Source organism: Myotis nattereri (genome assembly GCF_964212035.1).
Source record: "Myotis nattereri genome assembly, chromosome: X".
In the NCBI taxonomy this organism is placed as follows: Eukaryota; Metazoa; Chordata; class Mammalia; order Chiroptera; family Vespertilionidae; genus Myotis; species Myotis nattereri.
In genome coordinates this window covers 118,773,249-118,797,425 of record NC_138078.1, presented here as the reverse complement: position 1 = coordinate 118,797,425, position 24,177 = coordinate 118,773,249, and the positions used below count along the sequence as shown (strand labels likewise).

Genomic DNA, 24,177 nt, shown 5'->3' with positions numbered 1-24,177 from the left:
GAGTTTCACTTGTTTACACCATGGTTATACTTCCTGCACTTCCTCAGCCCATTAGCTTCCCAGATAAGATCTAGGGAGCCTCATAAGGTCAAGCCTAATTATGCTAAGAGGACTGTGCCCTCTAAGCTGGGAATTGTTTGTGACTTTGCCCACAGGTCAGTCCGAGGCTTAACCCTATATCAACTCCCTACAGTTTGAGAATTTAAATAAGGCAGAGAAGGAGGGAAGGCACTGTTGGAGAGTGATAGTGAAGGCAGAAAGATTAATAAAGGGTTTTAGAACAACAGAGAGAACCCCATTGGAAGCAGATGGCACGACTTTCTATAGTGATCCAAATGAGCATGCATCTATAACTTTCTCTGGCAATGCTTGGCACATGGAAAGCAAGAGTAAGAAAATATACCAAGAAGGTACATTAGGCTTGGGAATTAGTATAGCAGGCACAGCAGAAGGTCACGGGGTGAGGGAGTCTAAAGTGGTGCTTAGGATGCATTGAAATAGCTGGCCCTATAGTCAAAGTTAGGTGAAGATATGAATCCCCTCAGACTAGGGCCAGCCGAGGGAACAAAGGCAACCTTGATAAATTTAATCATTTCCTTAGGCCTGATCCTGTGGTAAATTGTTATATCTACTTTGGGGGGATCATTTTGGGGACTGTATGTGCTTCTCTATGCAAAGCCATTTTTGTAAGTTGAGTAAAATCTTTTTTTTTTAAATTCACAACTGCCTTCTGACTTATCTGTGGTTGTTAATGGCATCACTGTTTAACTAGTCATTCAAGTTTGAAACTTCAGGTTTATCCACCAACCCTGCTTCTCCTTCACCTATGATACTCCATAAATCAAGTTTTGCCATTTCTATAGTAAATTCCTTAATGTATAGCTCTGATCATTTTCACCTATCAGATGGCATTTTGCCTTAACAGAGAAAGGTCCTGTGCCTTATACTTGTATTTACATACAAGAGACAGCCAATGCAAAAGTTAAATGGCCATTAAACAAAATTCAAATAAATGAAACTCTAGCTTCAAGAAAACACAGGCCTCACTTACTTCATTACCACCACACACACACACACACACACACACACACACAATTAAATGGGTGCTCAGTGCCTGTCTTTATCCATTAGACAACTATAACTAAGTGCTTAGGATTTATGGGCTCTTTGGAGACAAAATAAAAAATTGAGATCTAAAAAAGAGACTATAAAACACTAAAAGAAAAGGAAAACTCAAAATAATAACCATTTAATGAAATAGTTACAAAATATAACATACTAAGTTCATTAAATATTAAAATTTGTTATTAAAAAAGTTGTCTTTGAAAACAATTTGTAAGTTGGATCGTCTCACTTCCCAAGAATTTCCAGGTATGCATAATAATTATAGAGAAATTACAGCCATTATAAATGAAATTAGTTATGCACAAATAATTTCAAGAGCAAACTTATAAAAGCCCTTTCAAAAATTTACAGCAAAAATATAAATATTTTAAATGCAGGATTTAGATGCATTTTAATATGTTTATATAATACTGGCTGAAGCTTTTACAAGTGAGAGAGCTTTGGGCCTGCAAGGCAAAAACAGGCCTGCTTAACATAGATGAGGCTGGGGAGGAAGATTTCAAATAGGTGAGTCAGCAGCCAGAGGCTGGAAAGCAGACCAGGCAGAGGTAAAAATGATTCAATGATTTTTAAAACACCACTAGTTGAAAAGCCTTGCTTTTCATATGCACAAGTCCAACTTAGATATTTTTTTTCCATATAGTGAATCATAAATAAGAGCTATTTTAATATATATATATATATATATATATATATATATATATATATATTGATTTCAGAGAGGAAGGGAGAAGGAGAGAAGATAGGAACATCAATGATAAGAGAGAATCATCGATCGGCTGTCTCCTGCAGGTCCCACACTGGGAATCAAGCCCAAAACCAGGGCATGTGCCTTCACTGGGAATCGAACTGTGACCTCCTGGTTCATAAGTCAATGCTCAACCACTGAATTATGCAGAAGAGCTCATTTTTATTTACATATTTCCATTTATGTTTTTCATTCCTTATAGAATTTGGGGTGAGAAAGGCTCATTAGATGGTGAGAGGCACCTTTCCTTTGCTACTTTATTTCTGCCCCCGCTAGTTTCTTAATTCCCTTTGTCCTATTTTTTTTCCGCTAGGCTAGGCTCTCCTGTAAGCTCAATGAATCCCATAGCCAGGTCTGGCACCGCCTAGGCCTACTTTCCTCCTCTCTGCAGAGATTGGAGATATGAACTAAAAGAATATGGACTTAGCCTGGTATTTAAGGCTCCAAGGAAGCCGTCCTGAACAAACCTTTTCAGAGTCACTTCCCAAGAACAGTCTTCACAAATCCTATGCTCTATTCAACATTTCCCTTAGAAATTGAACATGGGCAGTGGTTAGTGGCAATCAGACGAGTGTGCTCATGACTCAGGTACTTCGTTGATCATACAGCTGAGTAATGCTAACTTGATATTTTGGTCTTGACCATTAGAGATTGTTTAAAAAAATTTTTTTTTTAAAAATACTGGTCATAAGTTGTTTAATGTATATCTACAAAGAAACAAAGACATGCTGATGTTGAAACAGGTGATAAAAATTCTACAAATTCTCAAGATGATACTCATCAGACCCATAAGCTGCATTTATCTGATCAAAATTCCTACAGAGCATGTACAGGTTCCTCTAGTACTTTGAAAATCTTAAAAGAGAGAGTAGAGTTATGGCTAAATTCACCTCAGTTTTTCCCTTATTGGGAATAAAAATTATCCACATCTGCCAAGTAAAAAACATTTCTGTAATCTCATTATTTAGAAATAAAACACAGAAAGTAAAGCAAGCTGATATTTTTTTTAAAGCACAAAATTTTAAAAATCCGATCAGATCTTGAAAAAAGGGTTTTTTTTGTCTATTTGTGACATTTAATTGACTCTTTGATGGATCCAGTGGGGCAAACCATGAAGATTATTAGCTGAGCTCCCTTCTATCCTCAACCCTGTGACCCTTCTCAAGGCAGGCAGTGACCCATGAGGCTGGTCTCACTGCCAATGCAGGCGTCACAATTGAAGGGCAGAATACATTCTGGGTTTTTAGGTTGTTTTCTGTCTCATTCCAGAGTATAAGACAGAAAACTTTAGGGAAGAATGCTTGCTGCGTAAGACATATTAGGTTACTTACCCCATCCCTCCACCCTAGTAGGTAAGAGCCTCCCAGATGAGAAGAAGGAGACAAGTAGGGAAAGAGAACTTAGAAGCAGGGGTCTGTGGTCCTGATGAAGGGATGCAGCATTGAGTGGCAGTAAGGACCATGCCATTAGATGCCTGGTGAGGAGTTGTCCACCTTAATGGATGGCAGCAGGGAGGGATGACACGGTGAGTGTACTTCTCAGAGAAGGCCAGTGCGGAATATATCAAGAGCCCAAGAAGTGGACACCTCCTTCTCACCACTGCTGTCTTAATCTTACATAAACTCTGGAGTTAAAAATCAATAGTAGGGCCATGAAGGAGGGAGAGGGTGACTTTAAATCTGTTTAATCATGAAATCGCACACGCGCGCGAGCGCGCACACACACACACACACACACACACATTTTGTGGATGAGTCTAGATTGTTTTCTGCTCTCAGGAAGAATGTTGAAATTAAACCGAGATATCGGCAGTGTAATTTTCAGAACCTTATCTGTCTTGCGAGGATGCCTGTATCCCTAGCACGTAGCACAGTAATTATTCAGTGGTATCTGTGGAATGTATAACTATTCTCTAGAGAAAATAACGTATGATTTAGAATTTTCCTCGGGGTGATAAGCATCAAAACAAGTTGGGAACTGGTCCGGCTTGGCTCAGTGGTTGAGCCTCGACCTATGAATCAGGAGGTCATGGTTAGATTCCTGGTCAGGACACATGCGGGCTCCGGCATGATCAGGGACATGCAGGAGGCAGCCAATCAATGATTCTCTCTCATCATTGATGTTTCTATCTCGCTCTCCCTTTCTGAAATCAATAAAGTATAAATAAAATAAGTTGGGAGATGCTACTCTAATCAATTTAACTATTTAATTTCTTGATCACATGCTACTTATTTTTACTTCCATCACATTAATGCTGTCTTTCCCCCCAACCTCCTCTACAACAGTACCTGCTAGAATCCTGTTTTTCAATGCTCACCTCAAATGGTCTTTCTTCTGTGAAGCTTTTCCCCTGTCGCCTCTCAGCTGGAAAAGAATGCTCTCTCTTCTGAACAACAGTGTCACTGTGTACTTCTTATAGAACTTGGAATTTCTCAAGGTCTGTTTGTTTTGTTACCATATTGTTACAAAGCACATAAGCACAAGATAGTGCTGGTCATTCTAATCTTCACTCCCACACAATCTTCTCAGGGCTTTAGTTATCCTTTTTTTTTTTTTTTAAGAAGCAGACTTTCTTTTTTTTTTCCTTTTTCTTTTTTTTAATATATATATTTTATTGATTTTTTTTTTTACAGAGAGGAAAGGAGAGGGATATTGAGAAACATTGATGAGAGAGAAACATCGATCAGCTGCCTCCTGCACACACCCTACTGGGGACGTGCCCGCAACCTAGGTACATGCCCTTGACAGGAATTGAACCTGGGACCCTTCAGTCCGCAGACCGAAGCTCTAGCCTCTGAGCCAAACCCGTTAGGGCTATAGTTATACTTTTTAAGGTAAACATTTATAAAGTATGTATGTATGTATTTATTTATTTATTATTTATGTTAACCCTCACCCAAGGATATTTTTCCATTGATTTTTTTTTTAGAGAGAGCAGGAGGAAGGGGAGGGAGGGAGAGAGGGAGAGAGTGAGCACATGCTGATGCTCTAACCGCTGAGCAACACCAGCCAGGGCAACATTTATTTATATTTTCCTATAAAATATTTATATTTCCTTCTTTCAATGTGCATAAAATATATATGTACAGTTTAAGAAATGATTATAAAGTGAATGCCCAAGTAGCCTTCACCTAGCCGAAGAAATCAAACATTGTTAGCTTTTTGGAAATCACCCTCAAACCAGGTGCCCCTCTCTCTAACTACCCCTTCCTCCCTCACCCAGAATTAAACCAGGGCTAGTATTGAGCCAGCATACTCTGGTGAGGTATAAAACTTCTGTCTAGCCCTAGCTGGTTTGGCTCAGTGGATAGAGCGTCAGCCTGTGGACAGAAGGGTCCCAGGTTCAATTCCAGTCAAAGGCACATGCCCGGGTTGTGGGCTTGATCCCCATTGAGGGGCATGTAGGAGGCAGCTGATCAATGATTCTCTCTCATCACTGATGTTTCTGTCTCTCTCTCCCTCTCCCTTTCTCTCTGAAATCAATAGAAATATATTTGGAGGGGGGCGGTAAGAGATCAACTGAAGAACTTGTATGCATGCATATAAGCATAACGAATGGACACAGACACTGTGGGGGGGGGAGCGGTGAGGTGAGGGCATGTGCCAGGGGGGAGGTAGCAGAGGCCTGGGGAAGGTCAATGGGGAAAAAAAGGAGACATATGTACTACTATTTGTGATACTTTAAACAATAAAATGAAATTTAAAAAGAATAAAATAATTCAGAAATGATATTATTGGAAAAAAGAAAACAAGGAAACTTGAAAATGTAGCTTATAAAGCAGTGGTTCTCAACTATCCTGATGCCGCGACCCTTTAATACAGTTCCTCATATATTGTGGTGACTCCCAACCATAAAATTATTTTCATTGCTACTTCATAACTGTAATTTTGCTACTGTAATGAATCGTAATGTAAATATCTGATATGCAAGATGTATTTAGGTGACCCCTATGAAAGGGTCGTTCCACCCCCAAAGGGGTCACGACCCACAGGTTGAGAACCACTAGAAATAATATTTTAGAAACAATATTTTAGAAATGGAGACTAAATAAAAGTGATATGGTAGTTAAAATATATATATTTAAATAAAACAGCAACAACAAAGTTCTTGAATCAAAAACTTGTTAAAAAAAACTTCTGTTTTCATTGGTCAAGACTTTTTAGAAAGATATTAAGCATCATGTAAATTCTCACATCTTTATTTATTCATTATTTTAGTATACTTTATTGATTTCAGAGAGAAGGGAGGGGACGAGAGAGAGACATAAACATCAGTGATGAGAGAGAATCATCAATTGGCTGCCTCCTGCACACCCCTTGCTGGGGATAGATGGAGTCCACAACCCAGGCATGTGCCCTGACTGGAAATCAAACTGTGACCTCCGGTTCATGGGTCGACACTAGCCAGTGAGAATGCCAGCCAGGCTTCATTGGTCAAGATTTGTGTCATACTGATTGATTGTTAAAATTTTTGATGATCATCCCATAGACATAGCCACTATCTTGACTTCTGTGATAATCATCTAATTACTTTTCTTTATATTTTTATCACTTGTGAATGCTGCCATAAATACTGCTAACCTGTTTTTGAACTTTATATGAATGGCACTATACAGTATGCACTCTTTTATATCTTGCTTATTTCACTCAATATTATGTCATGCATGCAGTTGTATATAGCTACCATTTTTATTGATGTGTAATAATTCATCATATGAATATATCACAGTTCATTCATTCTCCTGTTGATGGACATTTAGGTGGCTTCCCCTCTTTGGCTACAATAAACAAAAACTGCTATGAAAATTCTTGTGCACAGTTTTTGGTGCACTTATGAATTATTTTCTCTAGGGCATATTATCCTAGTGGAATTCCTCAGTCAAATATATTGCACATTGGGCTCTCCTGAAGCAAAAACTAGGATGGAGTGTTGAGTACAAAATGCTTATTGAGGACCAAAACTCATGAATGTAAGGCAGAGGAAGTAAAACTGTGCAGAGGGAAAGGATGAACAGCAATACAAATCTGAAAAAGCTTGGGTCAACTTGACATGGAGCTGGAATATAAGTAGTGCCCATCAATGTATTCTGCATGAGGCTTTGCTCATTTCCACTCCTACCTTGCTCACTCACCTTAGGATCAGCATGACCTTGGGCAAAGCAACTCTCTGCAGCTAAGGCAGCCCCTCAAGGAGCTGGTAGCTAGAAGCTACCTATTGACAGCATTCTCTGTATCTGTGCAGAGTGACCTTCCTTGGAGGAGAATCGGGAGGTAAGTCTCTGTTTCTCTACCACAATAGGATACATATGTATTTGGCTCTAGTAAGTAATGACAAACTGGCTTTCAAAATGGTTGTGCAATTTACACTCTTATGTGAGTGTAAGTTCCCCATTGATTCTCAACCTCACCAATTGTTGGTACTGTTAGTCTAAAAAAAAAAAAAAAAAAAAAAAAAAAAAAAAAAAAAAGGTCATCCTAGTGGATGTGTAGCAGTACTTCATTCTGGTTTTAATTTGCAGTTCCCTGATGACTATCAATGTCAACCACTTTCTCGTGTATTTATTGCTTTATGTCTTTTTTTAAAAAATTGTTTTGTCTTCCTTAGATAATCACTCTCTTTCAGGTAGGGGCCAGCAAACACAGCCTGATGCCCATTTTTGTGTGGCCCTCAACCTTAGAATATTTTTTATATTCTTAACTTGTTGAAAATCAAAAGAGGAACAATATTTCCTTATACAAGATTCAAATTTCATTGTCCATAAGTAAAGTTTTATTGGAACCTGGCCATGCTCGTTGTGTTTACCTATTGTCTATGGTTGCTTTCATGCTACAACAGCAGAGTTTAATCATTGTGACAAAGACCTCATAGTCTACAAAGCCTGAAATATTTACTGTCTAGCTCTAGCCCTTGATAGAAAAAGTTTGCTGATCTCTGTTCTAGGTCACTGGTTCTGAAGTGTGGTTCCGGACCATCAGCATCAGCATCACCTGGGAACTTGTTAGAAAGGCAATTCCTAGCCATACCCCAAACCTACGGATTCAGAAACTCTGGGAGTGGGGCCAGCCATATGTGTTTTAACAAGTCCTCCAGATGATGCTGATGTGTTAAAGTTTGAGACTCCTGATCTAGGACCAGGACAAGGACCTAATCTGTTTTCTTTGCAAATCATCCTCGGCCTGATATCTTGTTCTACATGTAGTAGGTAAGCTGTAAAAGAGCCTTTAAAAGTGTTCTATAGATGTATTATTATGCATGTGAAATCTGGCCAAAATGGACACCTGGGCAAAATTAATGAGGAAAAGTGGGAGAAACCCCAGAGGGCAACATAAAATCTGAAGGGTATGTGTGGAGGGTGGAAGACCCAATGTAGCTAGGGAGCTGGCCCCTGGATTTTCTTCACTCCACCTCATTTTATGTAGCCTCTTAACAAAGATGAATCAGATATGGCCCCTGTCCTCAAGGAGGTCACAGTCTAAGTAGGGAAGTGTCCTGTTGTCCCTCTTCTCTCTCATTTACTGCCTTCCTTCAGAGCTTACCTTTGAGGAAGTGTAATTGCACCAAATTGCTGACACTAATAATGAGAATGAACAGAGAAAATTAATTTGGCAAACCACAGTTTTGCTCTATTCCCACTTGAGTTTAGGACTGACTTCCAGAGTGACTTTCTCATATCCTGGCTTTTTCCTTGGCTCACTCAGTGTGAAGCTCAAAGCATCCCTGCGTTTTTTTTAATTTTTGTTAACTACCATCCATTGAGTGCATATTACATGCCAAGGCCATGCTAAATGTTTTACATATACTTTTACATTAAGTCCTGATAAAGCCACTTTGAGTTAGGTATTATTATATTTATTTTACAGATGCAAATCTGAGGCTTAGAGAAGTTAAATAATTTGGTAGAATTGGACTGCCAAGTCTTTTTGACTCTAGAGCCCACGCTGGTAATAATTGTGCCTCTAATAACATTCACCATTTGCAATATTGCAAGACAATGCAAACCAAATTCAGATTACATAGCATATGCTTCATGTTTTAGGATGCTTGGGTGTGTAGAATTTCAGGGAGGGAAATATTTAAAAATCAGCTTTATCCTTTTCCTAAGCTAGATTATGTGTGATAATTTTTAAAAAATATTTTTATTTTTTTCAGAGAAGAAGGGGGAGAGAGAGAGAGAGATAGAAACATCAATGATGAGAGAGAATCATTGATTGGCTGCCTCTTACACACCCCACACTGTGAATCAAGCCCCAAACCAGGGCATATGCCCTGACCGGGAATTGAACCATGACCTCCTGGTTCATAGGTCAATGCTCAATCACTGAGCCATACCAGCCGGGCTGTGTGATAATTTTTAAAAGTAGGAAAATCCTTTTGCAGACAACTTAAAAGGATAGTGTCATAAACAGTTCCTTAACCAGGTAACATTATTGTAAATAGCACAGTAATTTATATTTCTTTTGTTAAATTACACATTAAATAACTGCATTGAATCTTCAGTATGAAATTGTTCTTTTTTGGACTCTGTCTCACTCCTGTTAGGGAACATTTCAACTGGTCCATTTTTGAGCAATATTTTTAAATTAATCTTTAACAATATTATTTAGTTATTATATAAGTATAAATACCTTCATCAAAGAAAATTAGAATAGGAAAGCAAAAATAAAAAAGTCACCTGTAATCCTACCACCTTGTTGTAACTACTGTTGATATTTGGAGTAGAACTTTCCAGACATTTTCCTTTGTGGAAATTTATTTATGCAAATAGTTTATTTTTATTTATTTTGCAAAAATGGGACCATTTTAAAACAATCCTCACTCAAGGAGATGTTTATTGATTTGAGTGAGAGAGAGAGAGACAGAGAGAGAGAGAGAGAGAAACAGAGAAACATCGATAGTCTGCCTCCTCTATGTGTCCCAACCAGGGATCAAACTAACAACCTAGGTATGTGCCCTGACAGAGAATCAAACCCACAATGTTTTTGGTGTACGGGATGACACTTCAACTAACTGAGCAACCCTGGCCAGGCCATTCTACTTTCTTCCTTTCCTTTTTTTTCACTGAAACACATATTAGGAGCACATCTCCATGTTCACAGATATATATTTACAAAATCATTCATAATGACTGCACAGTATTCCATTTATAAATGTACTGTACAATATTTTGCCAAATAATTCTTCTTGAATATCTAAGTTGTTTCAATTAGGTTTCTCCCTTCGCTGCACTCTGTCATGAGTCCCAATATTGTTCCAAGAATTTACTTTGGGCACATGCAAGAATCCCAAATTATTCTCCAAATTCCACCTTATAATAACTTTTATGTAGACCTAAAGAAATTATCTGGCTAGCATTACACCAGAGCCTATGATAGACAATACCTCCTTATAAACTCAGAGGGAACCCTGTAGAGACAGATGGCAAAAATATTTCTCAGTCATTTTCTCAGTATGATTTCTACTGTCAATAAGAAAGCCCTGTGAGGGACAGAGAACTTAAAAAAGGTGAAGTGAAAAGATGAGGTTTGGAGCAAGACAAGTTGAGATTTGACTATGGCTTCTGTCACTCATTAGCTAGGGGACTTAGATGAGTTATTTAGTCTTCTAAATGTCTGTCTTCTGATACGTAAAATAGGGATACTAGCATTTGTTTCATAAAATTCCCAGTAGTATTAGCGTTCTAATATGTAAAGAATCTAGAACAGTGCCTGACACAATAGTGGGTGCTCAAAAAATGGTAAACGTACACAAGCTATTACCATTACTTTTCCTTAACATACAGAACACTGCGGAAATATCACCTTTTAAAAAATGCCACTATTGTAAATGTGTTCAAGAAGAAAGGTGAGAAAGCTTACTGATATAAACAGGATGGTTACTGAAGCTGTAAGCAAGATACTATTACCAGAATATTTTTTACCAGTTTCTGAAGAACACTGACCGTGGGATCACAATGTGGTTTTAAGTCATACTGTGATTTTGATGATAAACTTCAGATACAGCCTCAGGGAAGGAACACCAAGCCCTTGACTTCGCCTTTATGAACTTTATAAAAACATTTAATACCACCATTGGACATGCATTCTGCTGGCTACTAAACAAGTTTGGCTATGAAAAATGACTATGGGATAACTTCTACAATATCCATAATTTGACAAAATGGATATATTGTCCAGTAGACTAGGATTTATTTTAAGGCTCCCAAATATGGCCCCAAGGTTCTTTATAAAATGTTGCTTTGTTCTCCAACTTCAATGGGGCAGAGCAATTAAAGACCATGTCAAGACAAGAAAGGAAAATAGTAGCAGATAGAGCAAGGTGTTGAGACGGATCAGAACCCAGGTGACTCTTGTTCTGTTTTAAATCATTTTTTATTTTCAATTACAGTTGACATACATCATTATATTATTTTCAGGTGTATATCCCAGGGACCAGACATTACATAACTTAATAAGTGATCACCCCCCAAAATCCTGCACTGATCCAGTTCCATGCCTAGTTATTGGAATATTATTGGTTATAGTCCCTATGCTGTACTTTACATCTCATGACTATTCTGCAACTACCAATTTGTACTTCTTAATCCCTTCCAGGTAATTTTTTTTAACAAAGTCTACAGATCATGAATTTTAGGCAGATTTGCAAATAAGGTAGCACATGCTCTGTAAATAGCAGCTGTTGCCACAAGCCAAAGGGCAATATTTACATGAATCCTGTCTCAAGGTCTATGGATCAAGCTTTGACCTTTCCAGCCAAACTCAGAGACTTGGTAGCACTTTCAGCCATGTCATCTTGAAAAGAAAGAATCACATCATACACACATGGAAAATTGCCAATGTACAAATATATTCTACCCCCCAAAATTAATTTCTAAATTTTTGTTTTGGAACTTGGAACACATGTTTGCACAGAAAAGGTGTTATAAAAGGAAGTGACTTTCCTAGATTTCCTCATAAGAGTACATTTAGTCCACAATGTAACTGAAATACTGTGCATTGGCCCTGAGAAATACAATGGAATGAAGTACCCTTGCAAGCAGCAACACATCAACACACAACAAATATTTCTTGAGCTTTTCCCTTTGAAGCCCCAGGCAATGAAAAGGGAATTCAATCCTCCCATAGCTGCTGTTTGCTGAAAAAGAAATTCTCTACTGTCCTTGTCTGTAAGGGTCCTTCTCAAGTCAGGTGGATGCATGCGTTTCAGCATCCCTCTTTTTCAGTGCTTCTTGAACTTTCTCATCAAAGAACCCTTAATGACTGAGAAGATTGAATAGGTAGTGGGGAAAGGGCAGAATGTCTAACTGGAAGTCTCTCAAGCTTTTGTTTGGAGAAACTTCAATCTGTGCAGTGCATTCCTTGACACATCTGCACACTTTAATAGAAAAAAAGTGTTTAAAACAGTTAAGAGAGTAGATTCCGTCCCACTTTTTGACTAAAGTTGATGCTCCAGAAATATGAACCATTTTTATACTGATACTCACTGTACCTGTTGGACAGTATGCTTGTGTACTTCAGGACGAAAAACAAGGGCATCAGGGGGAAGATGTGAGGTAAATGAGTTCTTTTTTTTTTTTTCTTCATCAATCCTTCCACCCCCTCTCTCCACCCCCACTAGAGCTGTCTGCCTGCTCTCTATGGACAAGGAAAACAGAATGGCGATTGCCAGGGATGGAGGGGGGGTGGGGGAGATAGAATAGAGTATGGGGGGAGGGTTTAATGGTAATGGGGAAAAATAAAATAAAAAAATAAAGTAAACGAGAACACAATGAAAGTAAAATCAGAGCAAAGCTAGCTAGTGCCACCAGCCTCTCCTTTCCCCTATCAGAGACACATTCCTTCAATAACCAGTGTCTTGCTCATAGCTTTTTCTCTGCAAAACCAGTCCCAGGACAGGATCTCACTCACAGTAAGGTGTAAATGACCAATAATAGCTAAAATGTCACACTTTTTTTAAAAAAAATATTAAGAGTCACAACTTTAAACCAAAAAGGAATTTAAGGTATTATCTCCAGGAAAAAGGGATATATTTGAGGGGGGGGGGCAGCAATTGTGTGCCTTTCTGCTTTTTGCAGAATTCACACTTGATTTCAAATTAGTAATTTACCAAGGAGTGTTGAGGGAAATTAATCATGATTTCTTTACACTTTGGAAAGTATTTGCTTCATTTTGGAAATTATAGGTTTTGTGACTGTTTGCTATGTTTTTCTCTCTTTTGTCTCTGAAATGTAAAAACTAGGAGGTAAATCTCCCCGTTATTGATAAAAATAAAGGGCAAGGAGAAATAGAAACGGCAATATTTAATAATTGATATTTGCACACTGTTGCACCCTTTACAAAATGCTTTTATATTCGTGATCATGTATATTTTTGGCACTGAATTATTACTAAATAATAACGAGTATACAAATAGAACACCCGCCAAAAAATCACAGTAATTCAATCTAATTGTTAACTTTAGGCACTTAGCATGAGTTGCCCAGGTTCTGTGGGGACCTTGACCTTGCCCCCAGGATTTTTACAGTTCAGTCGTTATGGCAAAAGAAAGGCATATTGGCTATTTGAGAGGTATGAATTGAAAATAGAACACATATGCGTAAAACCCAAGAGTCATTTTTGCCTTGGAAGTGAATGTTTGCCGCTCCAATGGAGATTCAAGGAGTGCTTTTCCTTGTGCAGAATGTACAGAGGTGGGAATAAGCACCACCGATCCCTTCTTGGACCAGGGAAAGGGCAGTCCGGGGGGAGGAGGAGGGAGGGAGGAGATTCTGTGTTTTACAAATGGTGAGAAAGACCTTCGCCAGTACAGTTATAAACAGAGGAAAAGTTCTTTGTGCAGGAAGGGGAAAGCACCTCGATGTACAAAGAACAGATTTAAGGGAAAGAGGTTTCCTTGTGCACACATCTGCGAGGGGAGCTCAGGCTGACTGTTGGGGGCTTTTGGGAATGGAGGTTTGAAGGGGGCTGGGGGTTGTGGGTTCCCGCCTCCACCCCAGTCCATGTCCGGTACTCAGGCAACAGTTGGTCGTGCGGGGCCAGCTCGGGCTCGGAGTGGGGAGGGGGAGTCTCGCGATCGTTGAGGGGGGGGGGTGGGGAAAAAGGGGAGGGTGATGGGGGGGAGGCCATGACGTAGGGTGGGTGGACGGAAGTGGGGCAGGGTTGAGGGTTATTTAAAGAAGGGGGGCCGAGCGCAGGGGTTGGAAGCGGAGTGATTCCCCACCCCTGCTCCATCTAGCTCTTTCCAGTGCAGCCTGTGCCGCCGCCCAGGAGCCCTCGTCGCTTCCTCGCCTCTGCCTCTCTGCTTTTCCCGCTCCAACGCCATGGAGCAGGACACCGCCGCAGTGGCAGCCTCCGTGGCAGCCTCGGATGCGACCTCCACAGTCGTGGTCGTAGAGGACGAGCAGGGGCCGTCCACCTTTAAGGAGGAGGGAGCGGCCGCCGCGGCCGCCGAAGCCACCGTGGCCACCGAGCAGAGCGAGAAGAAGGAGGTAAATCGGAAGGGGGTGTGTGTGTGTGTGTGGGGGGGGGGTGTGGGGGGTGGAGAGAGATCCCGTGCTGGCCACTCGGAGGGCCCCAGACCCCGACCTTTTTGCGCCGACAGGTACCCACGAGCTCGGGGGGATGGGGGTCGCAGGCGCGGAGTGGGGTGGGGGCGGCGGCACAGTCTATAGCGTTCGCTCCCCTCCCCCTTCTCTTCTCGCCGCCTGGAGGGCGGGGGCGGGGCTGGGGCGCGGGCGCTGCGCGGGGTGCAGGGCGCCGTTATCCCAGGGCTCGGGGGCTCGGGAGCCCCTTCGCAGCCCCCAGCCCCCTTCACATTCCCGGAACTGGGGTAACGCGCTGGGTGGGGGATGGGGCCGTGCAGGAACCAGCCTCCGCCTCTCCCTCTCCTCTCGCTCTCTCTCCCCCTCTTCCCGTCGGCCTCTGCCTGGGAAATCTGGGCCCTTCAATCCCACACTCGCGCTAAAGGGGTTTTGCTGGGGCTTATTTTTTTCAAATTTGAATTTCAAGGTGCCAGTGGTTGGGAGGCAGAGGACGATCGGGGAGACTTTTACTGCCCTGATTGGCAATGTCGGCCTTTTGGGCGGCAGGGGAAAAAAACCACATCCCTTGTTCCGTGGGTCCCCGCCTGCTGAGGTGTGGGGGGGTGTCACCCCGAGAAAAGGAGGTCTCTGAGTCGGACCCCCTCCCGCCCCAGTTCAAATCCCAAACTGAGGAACCCTGGACGCTGGGCTTAGGAAAATTTCCAACGTGTGCACCCTCACCCTCTCCTGCCCCGCCCCCAACGGTTTAGTGTTTCACTCCAGGGCCACCCAAATGGTCCCCCAATCCGGCCCCAAGCCTTTCGGGTTTCTTCCTCCCTCTCCTAGTAGGCGCTGCTGGCTCCTGGACACAGGCAGGTTAAAAAAAAAATTTTTTTTTAAACCCAGCTTCGCCAGGATGAGCTGCTACTAATATGCACGAGGGGACTGCTCAGACACGTATTAAAGCCAAATCCAGAAAATATGTATTATCTCCTTAAGGCGTATTTCATGTGGATCGAGACTTGCAAATAAAACTATGAAAGGAATTGCAAAATTGAGATAGAAATAGGATGGGGCATAAGGATTTTTGATGTATAACAACATTGTAGAATAGATAATTTATCGGTGCATTTTTTCCCCCGTTTATGAATAGACATCACAATTTAAACGGTGGGTAATTAAAATTATGGTTAAGAGATCTTAGTGGCTTTGTCTGAACCATTATATCAGACTACGACCAAATGAAAAGCTTTTGAGGGAAATTTACGTCTTTTGCTATGAATTAGAATAATTTTAAATTCAGCAGTTGCTTAAGTGACATACTTTACTGTTACAAGGTTGACTAAACAGAAAGACAATTGTGCTAAATGAAAACAGTAGCAAACATGCATTTTAAGTGATACTTGGATCAGTAAGGCAATATTGATGATTAAGACTGGGCTAAGTACCAAGTGTCACTATAAATCAAATGTTGGGAAATTCAGAAACCCATCTAATATGTCTTTTATTCCCCAGGCTGGGCAAATGTAACTGCTAAACTGCCTTTTGTATGACTGTAAAGGTTGTTGAATTTCCATGTTGTATACATTTTTTGAATTGTGAAAAGAATGAGAATCAATGAAAATAGCCTGTATAATAAACACTGAGTTGATATATATTCAAGAGCTCTGTAGCCTCATCAGAAAGTGCCTTAATAATGGAACCTTATTTGTCCGCTCAGCGTAGGGAAGTGAGATGCTGCATGGCAGGAACTTTCTGGGTATCTGAAGTTGACTACTTTACTCATTACATCGTTTTATTTTTATTTTAAAATTCCCTTGACATTTAAATAGTACCAAGACATCTACTTAAGTTTTTTTTTTTTTCTCATTTGTACCATTTCTTCAAATAAACTAATTTGGTCCCCCCCGAAAAAAACAAAACAAAACAAAACACTAAATATATTACACATTACCTTGACTCCTTAAATGATGTACTAACAGTGCAAATTAACCTTTTCCTCATGTTCATCAATTATTGTACTCTATACAAAGGCATTTAAGAGCTAAGAGGTTGTTTCCCTCAATTAAGTAACCACCTCCCAGACACTTTCAGTATTGTGTTGATTTTTCAATAATTTCTCAGCCTCCTCCATCAATTGTCAGGCTGTTAGCTATCACTTTTTAAATACTTCATCTACTTTCGTTAGAATTTTTTATGATAATGGATGTAGATGTAAAAGATCAACAGTAACTGTAAAATACAAAAATACAATTGTTGCAGCAGGGAGAGGGAAATAGTTATACCTGAACACCAAGGAAAAAGGACATTACTGTGGTGGAAGTCACATTTTAGTCCTGGGCTCCTGCCATCCCTTCTTACTGTTGACAGTGTGCCTTCTTCTAGGGGTCTTTCTCATGCCATTTGCTGCTGTTTTTATTCTCTCTACTATGGGAAGCCAGATTATTAAGCTCGCTAAGAATTGTATATCAAATAAAAGAAAATAGGCTCTGAATGAGAGCATTTTCATGATGCATAAAGTAGATGAGATTTAGTGGATTGTCTTGTGACATTTAGCTACAGAGAGGTACTTTTGCTTATCTTCTGGTTCTTCAGCTTTTTGAAGATAGGTATTTTTGCTTACCTTCTGGTTTTTAAACATTTTTTGATGTAAGTGATAGTTGGATAACTTCACTGCTAGATAATCTGTAAACTGGAGCTGGTATTTTTGGTAATAAAAACATCAAGAAAAAGGTCATGATCTTTTAAGACAAGGCATCTTGATGACCTTAAGCTGCATTCTCCTGGCATCTCAATTACCAGATGATAAAATCCATAAGGAATTTATTAGAATAGCACAGTCACTTTTTATCTTTTCTTGTATGAGAAGCGTATTTTTGAAAACACACGTATACAAATAAGAAGGTGTAGAGCAGCCGTGGGCAAACTACGGCCCGCGGGCCGGATCCGGCCCGTTTGAAATGAATAAAACTTAAAAAAAAAAAAGGCCATACCCTTTTATGTAATGATGTTTACTTTGAATTTATATTAGTTCACACAAACACTCCATCCATGCTTTTGTTCCGGCCCTCCGGTCCAGTTTAAGAACCCATTGTGGCCCTCGAGTCAAAAAGTTTGCCCACCCCTGGACTAGAGGGTAGGTTTAGAATTTCTTGTGGAAGATAGTGCCAATTAAGTAATTGCCCACAGCTTTTAATAGCACTGTTCAAGATTAGGAATTTTAATTAGCATATAATTAAAATTTTATGGTATTTTACTGCAAGGTAAGCACAAAAAAGTAACGAGTAAAATGTTTTTCTAATATTAAAGCCTTAATTTTTCATAAATCCCACATTTTAGATATATATATTTGTATATATGAGGTAAAGTAATTTTCACTGTTTTGAAATTTGAAAATGACTTCATATAGCTTTTCAAGGAATAATAAAAGTGTGGGGTTTGTTACCCAATTTTCCTTTAATTGTCGCTTTGAAAATACAAAAGGACTTATAGTATATGTGACATTTTAAAAGTGTGTGGTTGAGGGGATTTCAGCAGTTTTCTGTTCTTATCTATCCAGGATTACATTCAAAACACCTCATACTAGTATAGATTATATATATAATGCTGTAAATCAAGATGGCTGTTATTTGGATTAAGAATAACTGAACAATATCAGATCAGTGCTCCAAAGTAGAACCATGACCAGGATCAAATCTCCTGATTTTTGTTTGGATTTCCACAGAATAGAAATTTTAGTAAATCTTGGAAGATATGTACAATAAATATTGGAGCCATGTTTTTCTTATGTTTAAGGTTGCATTCTGTTTTTGATTTATGCTCTCGGTTTTCAGGAAAAGGTTGACAAAAAAACATGATAAAATGAACATAATTTATTTTGTTTTCACAAACAGATTTATATTTTGACTTGTGCAGTCTGTGTTAAAATTGAAATACTCTCAGATTTGGTACCAATGGGTAGATTTATGTTTTTACTATTTTATTTCTTGATTTCTTGCAGGAAAGGGCTTGTATTCTATATATGGATTTATATTTACAAGTACAAGTTTGTCTTTACAAAGCATAGAATGCATGAGATAAGCCCCCAGATAATTTCAGTATTTTTAAATGAAATTAAAGCTGATTTTTTTTTTAGTTTCCACTAAATTACAATGTTTTAAATACCAAAGGTCAATAGTTAATAGCTCTGAAAAACTGCTTCTACAAAATATTTAAGTAATATAAATAGCTAAAATAGTTTTATTTCCATTTGGAGAAAACATAAGTCAAAAGTTTTAAACTGTACTAGTTAATTATTTTAAATATAAATGATCAATTATATTGCATTAAAAAGGTTAAATATTCTAATTAGAATATGGAAACAATAAGACATAGTGTCTTTTCAGGAACAGAAACCACATTTTTTTTTTCTTCTGAAACTCTGGCTTTTTTCCAATACTAACATAAAGTGTTAGTATTAATATTTACTTTCCTTGAATTCTTTGGTTTGTGGTTGATAAGTATATTCTAGATTTATTATTTTATTATTTTAAGTATATTCTAGATTTTAAATCTTCTATTCAATGATTAAATTTTCTTATGCTTTAAATGAAAAAATAGGCGAAATGGTTCAATGTTTCTTCTTTTGTTTTTTTAAATATGTTTTTATTGATTTTTAGAGAGAGAGGGATAGGGAAAGAGAGGGAAAGGAAGAGAGGGAGAGAGAAAGAGTGGGAAAGAGGGAGAAAGAGAGGAAGAAAGAAACCTTGATTGGCTGCCTCCTGCATGCCCCCTACTGGGGATAGAGGGGAAACCAGGGCGTGTGCCCAGCAATCTCTCCCGGCAAGGGTTGGTGGTCAACCAACTGAACTACAGGGGGCCAGGGCTCTCCTTTTGGTTTTTATTTTATTTAATATTGTTGCTGTGGCTTTCACAATTTTTTGGATTTTTTTATTTGACTTCAGGTGGATTAATCATAAGCCCTGCTTCATGACATGCTGTTATCATTGGTCCATGCATGGCTCTTATTTATTTATTTATTTATTTATTTATTTATTTATTTATTTATTTATGTAATTTTTGCTTTCTTCACATGAGAATGTTGATCACTTTTAAGGCCTTGCTTTGCAATTTGATGATTTATTTTCTTTGAAATTCTAGAAAAGCGTTTCTCCATTTCAACTCAAAATTGCTGCTAAAGTTTCTAAATCTGAAAAGGAAATGGACCCAGAATATGAAGAGAAAATGGTAAATATTCTTGGGTAGGATAGTGAATACTGTAGTTGATTTTTATAGAGGAGAAGTGAAAGATTAAAAAAATACATGTGTATATATAATGAGTACAGAATCATAGATTTTAGAATTGGATTTTTTGTTGAATAAATGAATTTCCACATTCTCAGATGAGGAAATAAAAGAGCAGAGAAACTATGGAATATTTGGGACTAGAAGCCACAGCTCTTCATTTTTGTTCAGTGCTCTTTACCCCATAATAAGGTGTTTTGTGCTAGAAGTACTTTATTCACTAAGTGAAAATACCTGTGTCAATATCAATATGGCTGAAAGAAAGCAGGTCACAAAGCCAGACATATTTTTTGCTCCCTCTCTCCATTGCTTTGGGTTTATGAATGCTACACATTATGAAACATGTAATATGGTAATATGTCTTCTGAAGGGAAGGATATTTCCCTGTGCGTGAAAATATTACATGTTTAAGCAATATAATCTTAATTTATGCTCACCTACTGCTTTGTTTTACATTTAATTTAATTTTTAGTCACTAAAATCCATATTTTAGGTTTAATTTAACTATAAATTTTTATGCTTGGGATTTTTTAAGACCAGTGAATTTGGTAGACTCAAAGAGAAATTAACAGGTAGTTGGAACTGAGGTTTTTTTTTTGTTGAGGGGTTGTTTTAGCAGTGATATTTTAAAAATAAATAGATGTGAAATGCGTTTTTTGGTGCTTCATAGTGATTTTATAAAAGTCCATTCCTTAATGTTTAAGGCCATAGCTAACATAAACAGTTAATGTTTTAACAACTCAAAAAACAACATTCCAGTGAGGATAACATAAAATGAAAAGGTTTTGGCCTCCTTCCAGCTACCGGTCTGAATATATTTGTCTAATTCTTGTATTTATGTTAATGATCTCTTGTAAGTTTCTGGTGTTATTAATTATGCATCCTTGATTAGCAATCAAATATTCTCTACCCTGTGAATTAAAAAAATCATAATTTTTTCTTTATCTGGAATGAAACATATCCATCTTTTGGTCTTTTAAGAATTTTTACTGAAAAAAGTTTTATTGCATTTACGTGGTACAAGTTCTATGACCTTTTACAATGTATTGAGAAATTATATATCAATTTTCGGTAGTAAATATACTATTTCGTGTGTGTGTGTGTGTGTGTGTGTGTGTGTGTGTATGTGTGTATGTATGTACTTTCCTACAAATCCTGCTTACTTTCGGGGGGGAAACTTTATATACTGTTAGCATAAAACATAATTTTCCAGATCATTGTAATTGAAGAGAAAAATGTTTATTGCATTATTGTACCATACCATTGAAAATGTTTTGAGACAAGGTGACACTGGATTCTAAGATTACAGTTATTTCTAGAAGCAACTTGGAAATTCTTAAGAGTTCAATTTTTATATATATATGTAATGTTTAATTTATATTTTCATATCTGGGAAACATGATACATTATGATAATTTTGTTAACTGTTCGAGAAAAGAAAATCATTATGGTTTGGTAAGAGGATTTGCTTTCTGACCACAACTCTTTAAGCAGGGTACTTCTTATTGGGGATATTTACTAAGTCTGGCAGATCATTTGGCTTCTATTCAAAATATTTGAAAGTACCATTATCAGATTTGGCTACCTACTAGTTGTGGGAGCTTGAGCCAAGTTATTTACTCTCTCTGTACCTCAGTTTTATCATCTATAACAGGGGAAAATACTAGTACCTATCTCATAGGTTTATTAAGAGAATTAAATGGGTTAGTATGTTTAAAGGTTAGAGCTTTAAATTAAGTACAGTATAAGTTTTTATTAAATAAATTTGAATGAATAAGAAAGAAAATCATTACTTTTTATTTTGTTTTGTGAACTAGAAAGCAGACCGAGCGAAGAGATTTGAATTTTTACTGAAGCAGACAGAACTTTTTGCACATTTCATTCAACCTTCAGCACAGAAATCTCCAACATCTCCTCTAAACATGAAATTGGGACGCCCTCGAATAAAGAAAGAGGACAAGCAGAGCTTAATTTCTGCTGGAGAGTATGTTGACATCTCTCTCTACTTTCTTCTCTTCCTCTTCCTCCTGTTCCCCCTTCTCCCTCTCCTCATACAATCCTTTCCCTCTTCACATATGCACTATAATCTTATGTTAAAAAATAAGGTTATTGTTAGTACAGATATGTTTCAGAGGCAATAATATTTTTTTCTCACTAGCAGTTAATCCGTAAAAATGTAGGCTGGTTCTACCCACTTCTGAGCAAGATCCTAGGGTAACGCATTGCTTTTTTTTTCATAAAGGATATTAGCAATGTATACTGACTTACTTGACACCTTAGCATTTGGGTTGAATATGAAGGTGTTTCTTATTTCATCCCAGCTACCGCCACAGGCGCACGGAGCAAGAGGAGGATGAAGAGCTACTCTCAGAGAGCCGGAAGGCATCTAACGTGTGTGTTAGGTTTGAGGTGTCACCTTCATGTGAGTACTTCATCATTTTTTTTCTAATTTGGTTTTAGAAAAATTGTACTTGATTGTATTAATGAAAGTATGAGATATCCTTTTTTTTCAGATGTGAAAGGAGGACTACTGAGAGATTATCAGATTCGAGGACTGAACTGGTTGATTTCTTTGTATGAAAATGGAATCAATGGTATTTTGGCCGATGAAATGGTAAGGAGTTCGTAGCCAAAAATGCATTCTCAGTTATCAATAATTTTTTTGTAAATGTGAAATAGCTGAGCTGATTTTATTTAGTTATTATAGCATGAAAGGGATTTGTAAAGTCAAGAATGGCTTCTTTAAGTAACCTTTAGAACATACATGTCACTGGCCATAAAATTGTTTTTTTAAAAGTATGTTTTTATTGATTTTAGAGAGACAGAGGAAGGAGAGGGAGAGAGAAACATCCATGAAAGAGAACCATCGATTGGCTGCCTCCTGCACGCCCTCTACTGGGGATCGAGCCCACAACCTGGGCATATGCCCTGACTAGGAATGGAACTGGGGGACCTCTAGGTCCATGTGAGGACACTCAACCAAGTGAGCCACACAGGCCAGGGCTAGCCACAAAATTCTTATTGAGAGTTGCTCAGATGGTATTAAAAAAAAACCACACAACAAAAAGCCCTCCTTGTACTTTTGTTTTTGTTTGCACTTTGGCTTCCAGGAAGCTCAGAGCCAAAATGAATGCCAGAATGGAGCATCTTTGTTAACCTTTAATGGTCTGCTTATTGTGTGTCCTTTGTGCCTTATCCTTTTCTTTACCTTTTAGTCTTATTTTCCTTGATCCCTCTTTATTTCTATTTCACTATTAATTTCCGTTCCATGTTTTCATCACAGGCCACCTGAAACGAGTTTTCATTGTAGGCTATCTGAATTCATTTGGGGAATGAGGCAGGGTGTATAAGCCAAACACTAAATGAATGAATAAATAAGCCAAACAATAAACAAATGAATGCATGCATGAATGAATGTAAATGCCTCCATGTGCGAGCAACCAGAAAGTGAATAGATGGAATAAAGAACAAAATAGTAAAGAGCAATGTTGAGTCTTGATAGTTGAGTGCCAGGTGGGGGTCAGGAAGTAAGCCACGAAATGACATATAAATAAAATGATCAAAGATAAAAAGTAAGCCTATTTAAGATGCTAATTTAGCTGTTCAGGGGAGTATCTAAAGGCCTAGATTGGTATTTTAAGACCAAAGAATAAGATGAGATTTAAGAGAGGACAAGGAGAGTTCTAGATCTATATGACCCAGTGAGACTCATTTACCTAACTACTCTGAAGAGTCTTCATATTGAACTTATACTGACACAAGATATGATTTAATTACTAAAAGGGAAAGATACTTTAAGGAATATAGAAAAATTGGGGGGAAAACAAGAAAAATACTAAAAGTAAGTCATAATTCTGCTACCCAGCAATAACCACATTGAACATTTGGGCATATTTCTTTTCAGTTTTTTTTCCCCTTCAGGTGTATTTATTTTGCATAGTTAAGATCGTAGTGTATATATAATTGGGTATTTTTATTTTTTTCACATTCATATGTATTTTCAACATACTTTAAACATTTTTTTATAAAAATAATTGTTAGCCCTAGCCGGTTTGGCTTAGTTGATAGAATGTTAGCCTGTGGACTGGAGGGTCCCGGGTCCGATTCCGGTCAAGGGCACATACTCAGGTTGTGGGTTTGATTCCCAGGTTGTGGGCTTGATCCCCAGTAGGGAGTATTCACAAGGCAGCAGATCAGTGATTCTCTCTCATCATTGATGTTTCTTATCTCTCTCTCCCTCTCCCTCTCTGTCATCAATAAAAATATATTAAAAAAATAAAAATAATAAAAATAATTGTTAGTTACTGCATAATAATCCTAGGGAGGTGCTAACCATCATTTTATTCATTTCCTCCCTCATTGCTGGTCATTTGGATCAGTTGATGTAGTGTGCATGTGCGTGTACATGTGCGTTATATAATAATGCTATTATGAGAGCCCTTGTAATTTATTCTGTACCTGAAATTATTTTCATAGGTTTTCTAGAAGTGGAGTTATTTGGTT

The 24,177-nt window shown here is 38.2% G+C and overlaps 1 protein-coding gene across 2 annotated transcripts in view; it reads left to right on the top strand.

Annotated features, from left to right (window-relative positions):
- The first annotated feature begins 13,972 nt into the window (after positions 1-13,972).
- Positions 13,973-24,177, top strand: part of SMARCA1 (SNF2 related chromatin remodeling ATPase 1) — an 89,209-nt gene continuing 79,004 nt past the window's right edge. The window contains exons 1-5 of one of the 2 annotated variants that reach the window (XM_081081298.1): positions 13,973-14,358; positions 19,531-19,617; positions 21,492-21,658; positions 21,996-22,096; positions 22,188-22,288. In XM_081081298.1, coding sequence (XP_080937424.1) covers positions 14,191-14,358; positions 19,531-19,617; positions 21,492-21,658; positions 21,996-22,096; positions 22,188-22,288 — 624 coding nt within the window. In that variant the 5' untranslated portion in view covers positions 13,973-14,190. The remainder of the gene's footprint in view (positions 14,359-19,530; positions 19,618-21,491; positions 21,659-21,995; positions 22,097-22,187; positions 22,289-24,177) is intronic. The other variant, XM_081081297.1, reaches the window with a different exon arrangement.